This window comes from Poecilia reticulata, linkage group LG6, assembly GCF_000633615.1.
Source record: "Poecilia reticulata strain Guanapo linkage group LG6, Guppy_female_1.0+MT, whole genome shotgun sequence".
NCBI classification, from domain to species: Eukaryota; Metazoa; Chordata; class Actinopteri; order Cyprinodontiformes; family Poeciliidae; genus Poecilia; species Poecilia reticulata.
Genome location: NC_024336.1, coordinates 24,254,379 through 24,269,963, shown reverse-complemented (window position 1 = coordinate 24,269,963; position 15,585 = coordinate 24,254,379). Strand labels below are relative to the sequence as shown.

At 38.2% G+C, this 15,585-nt stretch overlaps 1 protein-coding gene across 5 annotated transcripts in view; it reads left to right on the top strand.

Annotated features, from left to right (window-relative positions):
- The window catches only part of tln2b (talin 2b), a 98,557-nt gene extending 87,921 nt beyond the window's left edge, over positions 1 to 10,636 (top strand). For 3 of the 5 annotated variants that reach the window (XM_017305320.1, XM_008412278.2, XM_008412279.2), the window contains exons 52-58: positions 870 to 875; positions 1,317 to 1,441; positions 4,417 to 4,542; positions 5,598 to 5,660; positions 5,752 to 5,934; positions 6,014 to 6,139; positions 7,195 to 10,636. In XM_017305320.1, the coding sequence (XP_017160809.1) occupies positions 870 to 875; positions 1,317 to 1,441; positions 4,417 to 4,542; positions 5,598 to 5,660; positions 5,752 to 5,934; positions 6,014 to 6,139; positions 7,195 to 7,323 (758 nt within the window). In that variant the 3' untranslated portion in view covers positions 7,324 to 10,636. The remainder of the gene's footprint in view (positions 1 to 869; positions 876 to 1,316; positions 1,442 to 4,416; positions 4,543 to 5,597; positions 5,661 to 5,751; positions 5,935 to 6,013; positions 6,140 to 7,194) is intronic. The other 2 variants (XM_017305321.1, XM_008412280.2) reach the window with 1 other exon arrangement.
- The last annotated feature ends 4,949 nt before the right edge of the window (positions 10,637 to 15,585 follow it).

Genomic DNA, 15,585 nt, shown 5'->3' with positions numbered 1-15,585 from the left:
TGTTAAAGGTCTTAGAGTAAGTTAATCTTTTATTGCAGTAGTAATGACCCGTAAAAAAATCCATGATATGTACCTAAATAAAATTCATGTTAAGAAATATATTTTTTACACAAAAAATGAGTGTGTCACAGTTACTATTATCCCTGCTGTGAAAATATTGTACAACCCTCTGACTCCAAGAAAGCTGAACTAAAGGTGAAAGTGTTCTATTTTTATAGTGTGTGATTCTATTATTACAGTAGTATATTTTATTTCTTTTGTTTTACGTATTTATGCTTTGGCACATTTTAAACAGGGATGCTAATGGGAGTGTGTCGGTGCTGTATACCTGTCATAAATTTGAATTTCGGTACTACTATGACACATTATTTTGGAGCAGAGGGAAACTGATTGAGCTGGATTTGTAGACAACATTCAGCGTTAAGTGAGGCGGGGTACCGGTAGGAGCCAACGCAGTTCGACGAAATGTAAAAATCCCTGACAGGATTGCAAAGATGTCAAAGATTAGTGGAAGGAGCCCTCATCCTCCTGCTCATGAACAACACTGTTGCACTAGTGAGTCAAGCCACCATACCTGTCAGCATCTCTAACACAGATGGCTCCCCAAAAATCAGTTCAGAATATTGAAATTGTAGCTCAGTGTAATCGCCATGCAAATTTCTTCAAATGAAGCTGTGTAGGATGGTTACAGTAGTGTCTCTGCATGCCGCAGTACTGCATCTGACAGGGCTAATAGATTGTGTTTGGGTGAGAATTAGATTTCAGAGAACAGCCTGACACACAGTGGGGCTATCCACTTCACCTCTCTAATGTCCCATGTGGTCTCTCTCTTTTTCTCTCTCCATCCCCCTCCTCCCTTGCTGCTTTAGATGGAGGTAAGTGGTATACGGCGTGTTTTGTTCACCCAGATCAACTTTCATCAGGGTCAGTGGGGGGCCAAAGAGGAGTCGGCTCAGGGGTTTGGTGGGGGGGGGATAACAGATTTCCCCAGTGATAGACATAATCTATAAACATCATCCCCATCTGCTTCACCAGGCTGTCCTTGAGCAGCTCAGTCTTATGGACATTTAAAAGCCTTTTAAAAAGACAATGATCCATCAGATGTGTATTCCATCTAGCTTACGTTTATCTCAGTTTGCTTTGAGGCATTATTGTGATAATGGAAACATTTGAGCGTCTTTAGGACGATGAAAGGATGGCATAATTGCACTGGTAAATGAAATGGAAATGCACCGCTGTTGCTTCTGTTTACCTTCGGTGCAAAGCAGGAAGAAAACGGCGTCGGTAATCCAATGTCTGCTATCGATCTCCTCCAGGATCAGACTGCGTGGACCCCGAGGACCCCACCGTCATCGCTGAGACCGAGCTCCTCGGTGCAGCAGCCTCCATTGAAGCCGCAGCCAAGAAACTGGAGCAGCTCAAGCCCAGGGCCAAGCCCAAGGTAACAAGTGCCCCACTCAACCTTTTTTTTTTTTCCCACCCACTCAAACCCAAACACAGCTTTCTGCGATTAATCAGCCTGGGAGTCGATGTGGGATGTAGGTAGGAAAAAGGTGACGCCGACTTTGAAGCGGAGTCCTCTTTTTTCTGTAACTGATCTGCTGACATGAAATCATGAAAGAAGAGAAAGAGACTATGTTGCGTTCACACAGCATGTTGACTCAGAGAGCTCGTCCAGTGAGCTAACTTATAAAACTTTCTTCAAAGCTCCTCTTGAACATTATTTTGAACTGCATTGCCAGGAGATGTAATTACACAGCTGGGTTGTCAGGCTTATGTTGGATTGAGCTCAAATGTGCACTGAACTGCTGTGACCCTTTGTGAAAGAGAAGTTCTATGTCCTATTGAACTTTATTTCCTTTTGTTTCGTAGCTCTATTTTTCTTCTCTAATCTACTACTGCTTCACCCCTGTGCTCGCTCTCCAGATCAAAACCAAAATGTGTAGCATAATGTACAGGCATCATAGGTGGTAATTTATACTACATGTGCTATAAGACTACTTTTATGTTTTTGTTCTCTTTGTAAGGATGTGTTGTCTTTGTGGCGTGCTCTGCATGGTTGTAGTGTTTGTTTATCTGTCTCTGGACATTTGTGGTCTTGTGACTGCAAAGCTTTCTCCCTTTTTTTATTGTTCTTCCTGTAAATGTGATCATCAGTCCAGTCTTCATCTGTGTGACTTTAACGTATATAGATTTAGGTTGTCCTGTTTTTGAATGAAGTCCATGTAAAGTCCTGTCTCACACTATAGATACTATAATTCCTCGGCAGCAGCAGGGCTCTTATTTTTATGGAAAGAGATTAATCAAGGAAAGGATTTTCATCTTTTACGTGTCAGTAGCTCCCTCTAGTGGCCATATTAAAGACAACAGAAAAATGAAACCTTAAACAACTAAACATACTTTAATTTTCTTATTAACACAGATAAAAGGTTATTTAGTCAGGTATAAGATGAAGCTAAGACAAAAGAATTCCTGGGAATGCAATATAAAAGCGAAATGATTTTCAGTGCCTTGCAATAGTACTCACCTGATTTGAACATTTTCAAAGTTTATTTTATAAGTGCAAACTTCAATTCATTTTACTGGGATTTTATGTGATAAATCAGTGTACAGTTTTGTATAACTAGATGTAAAATGTTACATAATTTTCGATTTTATTTTTACAAAATATGTTGTAGGACTGCATTTCAGTGTGGTTACAGCAGCAATGTTCGAACATGTTTTTGTTTTTTTTCCAGGCTAGGGTGTAGAGACAGATATTTTTGCCCATTAGTTGATTAGATGGAGCACCTCTATGAACATCACTATTCCAGGTTACCAATTGAAGATTTGTAACCTATGGGCCGGCATAGCACATAAAAATATTTTGATCATAACCATTCCGTTGTAGAGCTGGTTCTATATTTGGCTTTGCTATCCTGCTGGAAGGTGAAGGTGAGTAATTTTGGAACCTCAAACAGTTTCATCAATCTTCCCATCAGCTTTGGCCAGCTTTTCCATCTGTGCCGGTCAAAAGCATTCTCATGACATTCTGTCATGACTGTATATCACTTTTAGGTGTATTGTCTTCAAGGCAACATGCTGTGTTAGTTTTGCTCTACAAATGGAGTTTCATGTAGGTCAGAAGAAGGTCATTTTAATCTTATTTGACCAGAGAACATCAACGATGTCCGCTGCGTGGCTTTAGTTTGCAGTTGTTCCAGACTCTTCCTTTTTTCCGATGTCAGATGTGAGATGTTCAAAGCTTGAGATATTTTTTGCTGCCTACTTCTGCTTTAAACTTCTCCAGAACTTTATCTCTAAGCTGGAGTGTTCTTTGGTCCTAAAGGTGTGTGCTCACTGCTCCCTAATATATATATTTTTTATTTTACACACGTCAACTCTGTCCGATAGTTGGAGGACTCCTTGACGCCAATGGTTTTATTGGATTTTATTTATATTAGAGTAAATAGGGCTGAATATATATCCATACCACACTTTTTATATTTTAATTTCTAAGAAAATTATTTAAAAATTCATTCCATTTCAGCTATGTCGTGTGAGTCAGTCATATAAAATCCCAATACGTTGAATTGTAAGGATGAGAATGCAAACCTCTGCAAGGCTCAGTGTACACTGTGATTCACAAACTGTAGAGCTCTGTTAACTCTGATTTTTGGAATGACGCTAATGCTATCGCAGAGAGAGAGAAAACCAGCACAAATACTGTTATTTATCATAGCTTAACGCAGTTCCAAACAGATGTTTAGGCTTTATTTATGTTCAGAACAACTGTCTGAATTATTCCTCTTCCGTTTTACTCCCCTCTGCTCTTTTCTCCCTCATACTTTCCGCCCTTTAAGAGCAGACGCTCTCCTGCTCCCAGCATGCTTCCTCTCTCCCTCCCCCTCCCTTCCAACTCCCTAAGCCATTGTAGGCCTGGAAGCCTTCTCTGCAGGGCTCTGTCTGATATGTTTGATATATTAGGTTGTTATTCAGTCCAACTATATATCAAACATATTCCTACAGTGTCCCGCCCTGTCTCCAGCCACGTGTGCCTTATGTGTTTATGGAGGTCTGTGGTCAATCACATCTTGTTGACTGCTGATGCAGAGAGGGCCATTTGTTGAATGTCCCCGAACTGAACCTCCGCGATTTTTCATACTGTTCTTCAGTTCATTTGGCAGAAATGACCGTTTGTGTTCACGTTCTGCTTCGTTGCTCAAAATGTGCTATATCTAGATTTGTTTTAAGTGAAAGATAAAATTGACCCTCAATACACTTTATAGAAAAAAGTTGTCACTTGAGGCCGTGTTATTTGTGGCTGGGTGTATTTTACAGATCTGAGGATAGATGTGTTATTATTTTTTACCTTGGTTTTCATCCATTCATTGCGGATTGGGATTTGTAACTTTTTGGGGGGATTTTTTTCTCCAGCAGGCTGATGAGACACTGGATTTTGAGGACCAGATCTTAGAAGCTGCAAAGTCTATCGCTGCAGCAACCAGTGCTCTTGTAAAATCTGCATCTGCAGCTCAAAGAGAACTGGTGCAACAAGGCAAGGTCAGAAACTAATTCCTTCCATACGTTTGATTGTTATGTGGGCATAGTACACGTACACTATACACCCAGCATATAAAAAAAATGGCTTAAAAATGGGTCGGACTGTTGTATATCCAACAGTTAGACTACCAAAAAGTATGTTGAAAAAATTAAATCTTAACTAGGTTACATAATAAGTAGCTATTTGGGTTAAACTGTTTTTTTGTTTTTAGCCTCATATTGCCTTAAATGGACTTCATGCTAGAGACACATTCACCAATTTGCACTCACAAACATGCACACACTGAGTGGGAGGCCAGCTTGCCCAGAGGCACATTGACATGTGACAGGAGGAAACTGGAATCAAACAACCTATTGATTGCAAGTCTACTACTCTACCAGAGAGCCATAGGAGTGATATCATGGCTCATAAGACTTTATTGACAATTTAGTCAAAGCTTATGCTCATTTGTAAGGTATTATACTTCCTGTCCTTTTTAACTTTATGACCAATTTTCTGGAATTAGGGTGAATGTTGAAATTAGGTTGCATAAGCTTTTGGTAACTGATTATTAGGTAAAAGGTTCTTGTTAAGTGAAAAACGTATTTACTAAATTTATCACATTAACCACCTAAACACTTCTATTTTCATCCTGTTCCTAAGCATTTGGCTTACAGAAATAACCAAGCGGTTTTATAGTGTAATACAGCTCTGCATAAGGTATTGCCTGTCTGTATTGACTTCATGAATAATTATTTTGTCAAAATGTGAAAGTTGAGCTTAAGCTTGCTTTAGCTACTGGTGGCTGCTTGGCAATTAAAGGCCCCAATATTATCTTAAGAGAACAAACTCATTGTCTGGTGATGATTGAAGTCATTAACTCCACTCACTGATATGAGCATTGTTACAAAGCATCATTTCACCACCTGACTAGTTCTTATTTCATCCTCTGCAAGAGGTCTAGTGAAACCAGATGATATTGACAAATAGTTCAAAACGCATAAACCCAGCGAAGGTAAAGAAATAACCACCGATTTTGTATGTGTAAGATGCTTTTTTTTTTTCCGTTCCTCAGGTGGGATCCAATCTAGCTAATGCAGTAGATGACGGCCAGTGGTCGCAGGGTCTCATATCAGCTGTAAGTTGCTTTGATATGTTACTGTATAAGCTTTGTATTACTAAACGTCGTACCCTGCCAAGAATAAGTGTAAATTTGTTCGTTGCTGTAGGCCCGTATGGTAGCAGCAGCCACCAGTAACCTGTGTGAGGCGGCGAACGCTTCAGTGCAGGGCCACGCCAGCGAGGAGAAGCTCATCTGCTCTGCCAAGCAGGTCGCAGCCTCCACGGCTCAGCTGCTGGTGGCTTGCAAGGTGAAGGCGGACCACGACTCTGAGGCCATGAGAAGATTACAGGTAACACCGAATCACATTAGTTCAGCTGTGAAAAGATGCGTTAACTCATAGGTACGCTCCCCACAACACCTTTCTTTAGGCTGCTGGCAACGCAGTGAAGCGGGCTTCGGACAACCTGGTGAAAGCAGCTCAAAAAGCAGCATTTGACAAGACGGAGGACGACAGCGTGGTAGTGAAGACCAAATTTGTTGGAGGCATTGCTCAGGTGAGAGAAAAATCTATGAGTGAATCTTGTGAAGTCTTGGATATAAATCCTCCCGACTGCGTGAGTTGCCCTTTTCCGCTAAATGTTACTGAGCGATTGCGTTTCTTTGCCCGTATATCAAAATGCCACAGTTGTTTTTCTGAAATTGTGATGAGCTGCCACAGATTAAAAAAATAATAATAAATAAATAAAAAACATCAGATCCCTTTCATAGCTGTTTACCAGGACATTAACAGCTCCAAAATATCACACCTCGAATGGCTTTGAACCGTTTCACTGCTGGAACAGAGAATATTCATCTCGGCAAAAGCAAACAAAGATCAACAATATCCAACGAGTGTTTTTCTGTTGTCGTTGCTTCTTTTTTGATCCTGATTGGGTTCCCGTGTCAGTGAGATATTCACGACGACTGAGCTTATGCCCGTCTCTTTCCATTTTGCCTGTCATTGTCACACTGATGGGATTCTGGGATCCCACTGTTATTGTAACCAGCTTAGACTCTGATTGACATTTAACAAGGAAGGTAAATAACTAAACAAATGTTTGTTTCTATTTTCTCTTTTTTATTACTACCATCAGTAATTATTTATTATGTCACTTCTGGTGAACTGACAGTAGACACATATTGTGATTCATCTTTCAAGTGTGGTATTGATTCTCCAATACAGGGCACTGCCATTAGCAATTTAAATGTGATAAAATTCGGCTCATATATAGATTTGCTGCCTATTCACAACAAATGTCAAATCGAGGCACTTTTTAAGATAAACTTGTTCAATTCGTCTTCATTTAACAAAAATTCAGATCAGGGAAAAATAAAATCAATGTAATACCAGCCAGTCATAAAGTCAGATTCAGGTCTAATTATATAACATCCCTTTACATCCCAATCACAGTGCAGTCAGCGTAGGCTGATCACTTGTAGCAACTTAATAAAAGATTTAAGGGGTCCACACAACTGGAGCCTGGCAAGAGCACGCCCACGTGTGACCAGAGAAATTAAAAATGTCTTTGGAAATGCGTGGTCTCCATCAGCCTGTTGCTGTTGTTCGCAGATCATTGCAGCTCAGGAGGAGATGTTAAGGAAGGAGCGCGAGCTGGAGGAGGCTCGGAAGAAGCTGGCTCAGATCCGACAGCAGCAATACAAATTCCTGCCGACCGAACTGAGGGAGGACGAGGGCTGACTACAAGGCAGCAGGCGAGGAGGCTGATGTGCAGATGACGGCATCTCCTGAACAGGAGACGACGGCAGACGTACTGCCGCCCGCTTGGCTCCGACATCACCGAAGACTATATTCAGCACTTGAAACAGGCCTATTTGTTGACAAAAGCAAGTGCCTGTGCTTTGTAGTGTACTTGTGCGAGTGTAAGTGTGCGTGATGTGTTTGTCAGTGAATGGCTTCGACATTCAGACTTTAATATAAAGAAAGTTGTTATTGTGAGCAAACAAGAGACAAATTGACTGAGTTATTTTCGGTGTAGGTATTAGTGCATCACGAGCATTACTGACTGTTACAGGCATGAATCGGATGCTTATTCTCTCAGTAATCACAGAACATTCTTTAACTGTGTAGAGCAAATATGACTGAACAAACGTTCAAAAACGAAGGTCTGTAGCTTATGTTTTATATGGAAAATCTGTCAAAGGATGATTAGAGAGCAGCAAAGGCAATGCCTCTTCAAACTGTGGGCTTGCATGCACCATTACTCTTAACACATATCGATAAAGCTACTAACCAATAGAGTATTATTGTTCAAAAAGGCCCTTGTATCATACTAACCATGTTAATTGTGGGGACTATAGCTAAAACAACAGATTTATTCCTGAATTTTAAGCTAATCTGTTCTTTTTGACGCCAAACACAGATTGGTTTAGTGATGTAGATGAAGTGAAGGGACAAAATAACAAAAATGCATTGATCCCTACTGTCAATCACTTTTATGGAAAATACCTATGAAAAAGAAAGAAAGTAGTTTTGTTTAGATATTCAGATCTAAATGTGACCAAATATATCTTGCTGCTTGTACAATATTGCACTCAAAGGATCCCACTGATTTTTCACCTAAAATGCAGATAACCCAGTAAAGTTATACACAGTATTATTACATTGTTCTGACATGTCTTTTTCCTTTTGCTTTCACGATTTAAAGTTTCAACCACTTACACAAGCCAGATTGCATTCACGTGCCACTTGTACTCAAACAGGGTTCCTTCGCGGTCTTCAAAAGTTCAGAATAGTTTTGAATTGAATCGATATTTTACAGATCCAAACAAATGTGGAAGAAAAAGAAAATAGATTGCTTCTACATAGTTACCATGATGACAGCTATGTCTTCACCATATTAAGTGTTGAGTTGTAAAAAAATAAATAAATAAATGGGTATGTCGGATGTAGATATGTCATGGATATTACTCAGGTGACGTAATGATAAGGATGAACCTTGAGACTTTTTTAGACTATAAATTTATTAGGGAAACAGAAATGAAATTCCTCATTGAGACTTCTTTACTGTAAATAATATTTACAATTTTTGCCCAAAGTTTACGTATACTCATCAGCCATAAATGTCATAGGAATTTTGTTTATTTATTTGAGCTTTTTTTTTCATGGTGAACTAGAAAGAAACTAAAGAGAAACCAAACAGCAGCACTGACTTTAAAATCAACAAAGAGATGCAGATGTTTGAATTGTGTGGTCAAGATTCTATGTACAGGTTCAATAAGGCCCTGGCTTACTTGTGGTTGGTCATTTTATAACTTCTATCAGAATTGGTTGAGTTCACTTAGGTTTGTTGGTTTATTGGCTTTTAAACATTTAGAATAAATTTTAAGTACGGTTGAGTTCTTTAATGCTTTGTTGAGTCCCAAATCAGTTGTGATGTGTGCTGGGATCCCTGTCCAAGTTCTACCTGTCCTGCTCTTGATTTGAGTTCAAGTTTAAAGTTGACATTAATATGACATTTATGCTGGTAATGAGAGGATGTATGATACTTCTGACAGGTTTAGATTTTTATTTTCTACCAAAGCATTTGTCTATGATGGGAAGTGAAACAGGCTTCTGTCAAAAGATAGCAAAACAGTTTTAAATGACATTAATCTGTTTCTATTTAGAATTTATTTTAAAATGTATGTCAAAAATGATTTAAAAATCCTTATTTCTAGTGCAGCAATCAAATCGTTCTTATAATTGCTTACGAGCTTTTTCCACTGGTATTTTTGATGATTTATCTTTAGAGATGAACTCCGATTCTCCGAGATTGGACGGCCTCCTTGCCATCACCCTAATTGTTAGCTCTTCCACAGATTCTGGTATGGTCTCTCTGAAACATAAAAATTTCTTCCATTCAGAAGAAATAATTTTGGCCAAAATAAAAAGAAGAAATCCCTTTCAACCAAAATCTTGGATCTTAACTTTGTAACTTAAACATGCCCTGAAGATTGACCCAGATATCTAGAAATTAATGTTAAAAAAAGTATTGAACTAAAATTGTTAGAAAAAAAAATGTTTAGGAACCCTGACCTAAGCACACTTTATTATTTTCCTGTTACTGTCCAGTGTTTTTAAAATTGCTACTATACTAACTATATGTCTACAAACTCCACAGGCTATTCCAGCAAGGTAATATTGAGTTACTGCTGTTATTTGATGGAAAATAAGCTTCTTACAAGGATATTGTGCTTCCAGCTCTGGAACTGATATGAGCATAAATTTTTTCACATTTTTCACACTACAGACAGCAATTCAAGGCTTCCATCACATAAAAATCTTTATTAGGAAACCGCTTCTTGTTGCATTTGAGGGAGCTGATAAAATTCCTTTTTTTTCTTTCTTTCTTCCAATAATGCGCTACACATGTTTTAAAACTACTGCTGTTCATCTCCTCAGTCTGTCCATGCCCATGTCATGTCTGCATCGTGTACTAGTGCCTTATTTGAGTCTGCGCTGCAAGCAGCTGAACATCAGGCTGGCTGGGAGCCTGAGCCTTCTCCTCTCTGGGTCAGAAACATTATGCCAGTCTATCAGCAAAATCTTTGCCATACTGGGGGCCTATACCTGCCGGCGGTGTTATAGTGCTGATGTTAAAGGGCATCTATGGATACCTTTAGGGTTTAGTTGCTAACACTAGATTGCATTCAGTGAGCATGTGGCTACATGTGTCTGAGGTAATGAAATGATTTAAATTCGTTCAGCCAAATAAAACGTTGAGCTGAATAACTTTCCTTGTTGCATTGTCTAAAACCACTATTAAAATGTTTTTTTTTTTTTTATCTGTTAATGTGAGACTAATCCTGAACTATACTGTCCAGCGGGTGTGTCTAAGTATTACTGGAGTAGAATAAGAGTTGGCGTCTCTGTTATAAATAGGTGTTGTGCTTTCTTTAACAGACTGCGTCGGTTGTATCATTTGATGCTGTATTTACAATATTTATCTGGTCACAGAAGTATTTTTTGTATTCACTAAAAATAAAAATAAAACAGTTTCAAGCAAACGGTACTAATTTTTTTTCTATTATTTGTATTTGTTCAGATTAATTGATGTCTACATCAATTAAACCATACTGTTTACATCAATTAAACATCATTAAGTCTTGTGTGGATTTATCAAGTCAAGTTGTTGAAAATGTTTTTCCAAGTCTGATGTGACTGTGCTTCACTCTTTAAGTGACCTGAACAGTGAACAGTGTTGTTCAAAGCCTTAGATTTTGTTTTTGTATTCAAGACCTGCTTTAATTTTCTCTATGGGTTGTCTTTGACTCATCTAGTGCTTTCCTTGGTCTTCAAGATATTTAGTAATGTTTTCTATCCAGCCTCTGAACTCAGTTGCATTATACTGAGATTGAAGTACCTACAGGAAGTTATAAATTGACTTCTGAAAGCATTTGGTTGATCTTTATTTATTTTAAAGGAGTCAGACTAAAGGAGATAAATACATACTACATGCAAGCCACATGTTTGGGATTCTGTTTTTTGTAAAAACACAACAAAAACTGTTTTAAAAATGTATAATTTCTCCCTCAAATTCATTGTTTGTGATGGTGTATCACAAAGTATCTCAAACATGACAGAACATGAATACTTGTTCATGCATTTGTCTAGGTAAACAGAAAAGATTTTAAAAAAAAAGACTGCCATTCTGCATTTTTGTCAGCAGATGTCAGCATTGCCCTTCATAGCTCAGTCAGGGGTGAAGAGAATGTTTGGAGAAGCATGTTCGTGTGGAACGATTAGCAGAGGTTTGCCAGACCAAATATGGAAATTGTGGATTCACTTTTTTTTCTTTTTTTTTTTCCAAGCTTCCCAGACCAGACTTTGAAGTATGCAGAGATCTCCATTTAGATGTTTTGGTCAAGAGGAAGAGCTCACATCATTTTTGCTCGTTCACATACCATTGCACACAGTAAAATTATTTGAGAAGTGATTATTTTCTACACATTTTGTTCTGGGTATCTGGGTATGGCAAGCCATCACACAGACTTGATGTGATATTGTTTTTTGCTTGTTTTTGCAAGACTCTAGCTGATCTTCTCACAGAGTCAGAAGCATGTTGGATAGAGAATACATAAAGGATGGAAGTCCAGTACATTTCCTCGCTGTTCTAATGAAGACCATATTTGGCTGTTTGAGTGTTTTGGTCTCCGCACAGTAGGGAGGGGAAACTGAAGCCATGTGTGTTGAGAGAGATTATCCATCTTTTTCTCACCCTCTTTCTGTGGCTCTCGTGCCAGTGGACCAACAAGGTTTTTCTGGTTAACTATTATCAAGTTGCTAGTTTTCCTTTTCAACTTTAAGATTTTTACACAATCACTGAAACAGACACTGATTTTCAGAAGAAAATAAAACAACAGGTTCAATTGCAGCCATCTATTCCAGATTTAATATTTTCAAACAGAAATAAAGACATCTTTGAGTCCACCTGAACTGACTACATTTTTCTTCCTCTCATCAGCTTTGCATTTAATGTATTTCTGAAATCCTGTGCTATCGTATCATTTGTTAAAGACAACATTTAGAGTAAGTAGAGTAAGATGGGTAACAACATGCAGGTTGTTACCCATCAATTTGCTGTGTTGATGTATTATTCTATGTTCTGTGGTAAATACGCAGTAAATATTCAAAGGGCACAGGAAATGTTTTATCACAAGTCATAAGTCTGTCTTATCACAGACACAGGAAGGTTGGGACACAAAACAAATGTTATGGTTCAATGAAAAACACTACAATAGTTTGGTCCCAACAGTTTAGGTTTACTGCAAAAAACTATTGAGGTTTATATATCTAAACATCACAAGTAGCTCCTTTTTAACTGCTGTCAAATAACTATTTACAGTGCCTTGCTACAATATACCTTTTGAACTTTAGTTCAAACATTCTTTTGCGTTACAACAAACTTTGATGTATTTTATTGGGACCGACATGATAGACCAACACAGACTAGTGCATAATTGTGAAGTAGAAGAAAAAATTATTCATAGTTTTCAAAATTTCAACAAATGATGTCATCCTTTTTGCATTTAACCACTGTGCTCCGATGTCACTAAATAAAACCTAGTGTAAGTAAAGGCCTTTAAATGTCATCTAATTAGGAAAAAGAGTTTGTTTTATCCCCGACATGTAGATGCAACAAGCAAGCACAGGAAGTTGCTCTGGTCAGATAAAACCAAAATTGAACTTTTTGCCCCCACATAAAAGCATAAGTAATTACACTTCATGAAACACGATATTCCAATTGTCAAACATGATGGTGGTGGAACTGTTACTCTCAAGCATAAAATTCCATTAAAAGACACTGTGGTTTTTAGTTGTATATCAACATGTGGAAACAAAATATCCAAATTAAATGTGTAGAAGTTAATCAGCGGCAAAACAAGGTTTGAATGTCTTTGTCTCTCAGGTTAAGCATTCACCTTTTCATTGATGAGTATAAATAATGCAGTTAGTTGTTTGCTAAAAATTGTCCCGTAAAGACACAAAGTGCAGTGACATAATTTGATAATGGTGTAATAGCGTACATAATTTAAAAACCCTGCAAATTCATAATAAGAGTTTAAGGTCAGTTTCCACTTTGACTTTTCATTCTTTCTTGATTTTTATGTCATTTAATGGATAAATATATTTACATCAGAAAACCCTCTCTTGAAAGGTATTAAGCATTTTAAAATAAAGCTTCCATCTGGTGAAGAAATTCCTTAAACAGGCAGAAAACTAGCTATGCCATCAGTGAAGCACAGAGATGGAGAGAGCTTTTGCTCAGAGCGGTGGAGTAGAAAGTGAGGTTTAAAAAGAATGCCTGTCAGGGAGGACTTTGGGGTTTTAGGGTTGGGCCATTTTCTCTCTCTCCCTTCTCATTTTCTGTGGTCCTTTGTGCACTGAAGAAAAATCTAACCCTTTTCTTGGGCCAATCTTTGGGCAATGTCAGGAATGTTCCCCTTCCTTCCTTGATGAAATCTCTCCAAACACACCTGCTGAGATTTTTTTTTTTTTTTAATGTTTTTAGCAAAATCTTTTGGATATAATCCTGTATAGGGTGTGATGCAGTCCACACTTGTTAGTAAACTGAGGATAATTTACCACCTTTCAAATTACTCAAGCTCGTAGTATAAGTGGAAACAGTATTGTTGATGAAATCTCATCTAACACAGTGATATTTAAAATTTTTCCCTGACTGCTGCTAAGATGCGTAATTCATTAGCACCAACTGCTTTAGGAGAACATCAACTTGCTAACAATTTGGATTTTCAGCAGTATCGTTGTTGCTAAATTAGCTATTTTGCAAAATGTTATGAAGTAGTAAAGAGCCATTCAACTTTTACTTTCACAAAGAGCATTTTATCTGTGTTTTCAAATCTTTACTATTCAGCATGGATCTCAAAATGCTGACTTTGTGAACGGAACAACTGCTGTTATTGCTACCATGCAATAATCATCGAGTTTAGAACTTTGTGTTCAGGTCTTTGGTACTTTTACGTGAACACACTCAAGCAGTGTTGGCAGAAAAATCTTCTCAAAAAGGCAGATGAGCCAAAACTCTGTGGGATAAAGCAACAAATTACAACATGGTTTTGCAGAAGTGAGTGAGGTCATTGTATCTGCGAATGCCTGTTGTTTAAGCGTATTTACATACCGCTCTTCCGTGTGCTGTAAGACACAGGACTTCCTAACATAAACCTGGGAGACAGCAGCTGATGGATCTAAGAGAGGCCTTTCCTCAGCTCTTGAACACTATTACTATTTTAGGTCATCAGCTGCATTCTGCCATTATATCAATGCTGCGTCGTATCCAGTATCAAGCTCTGGTTTAATGTGAATAGTAAACAGAGCATGGAGAGAATGAGTCATGATGCTTTATGGGTTGGAATTGGTTATTGTCGAGTCAATCTAAGAAGTCGCGACAATATTGCTTCCAGTGGTCACAATAATTGCAAGTTCAAGGCTTATACTTGGTTATCAAATTACTCTTAACCTGTTAAAAATGCATCTTTCGACTAGTTGTTCATGTGATTTATGTTGACAGTTTCAGATGCATTGGCACAGTTCTATGAAATATTTCATATTTCAGTTTCCCCATTTCCAAATGCTAACAGGTGAGACCTGCTGGTATGTGTGGTGTAGAAATGTCAGTTGCAGACAATATCTTCTGAGTGCCGTCTATTTCCCCCCCGCATGACGGAACAGCAGCTCCGTCAGTCATCATGTACAGGAGGCACAGTATTTCTCAGTCAGCAGTGACACCACAGCTATATCGGGACCAAGCTGAGACTTAAAACTTTGGTGCTAATTTTGGACAGCTTCGCAAGTAACATAAGGAATAGCCATTAAATCTAATCCCCCAGCGCCAGACGCAATAATCAGAAGTCAGGTTCTTTCTAAAGGGTTTCACTCTGATTTTTGTTTGCTTTGTTCACAGTTGAATAAGTGCCAAGAACTTGATGTTCGCCAGAGGAGCTGATTGTCTTGGATCATTCTGCCAAAGCGAACTGATATGAATATTCTCATTAGATTTTGACAGTTTAGAATGAGACTAAGCACTCGTTCGATAAAATCCCTCCGTCTTGACAAGGAGACTTTTTCCTTTAAACACGTTAAGTGTCAGCCAGAGAAGAAAATATTTGGCTCCTTCTCCTCTCTCAGCCCAGTAGTCTCCCCACCCAGCATTAAAGCTGAATAAACACTCTCTCTTTCTCACTAACAGTATTTTTTTTATTGTTGTTTATCAATGCTGGCGCCAGATTTAATAAGATGATTTAGTGTAAAGATAACTAAAATAAATATCCATTGTGACTTTGTTCACATTTTGTCACATTTGCTTTCACTTTTAGCTTTAACTATAAGTATCTTTCTTGGATCTGAATTTGTTTTGATGGCCATGGATTTGAAAATAAGGGATGTATTTCAGAGAAACAGACATTTGGGATGTGTGCTGTACTTAACATAACTGAGAATGGG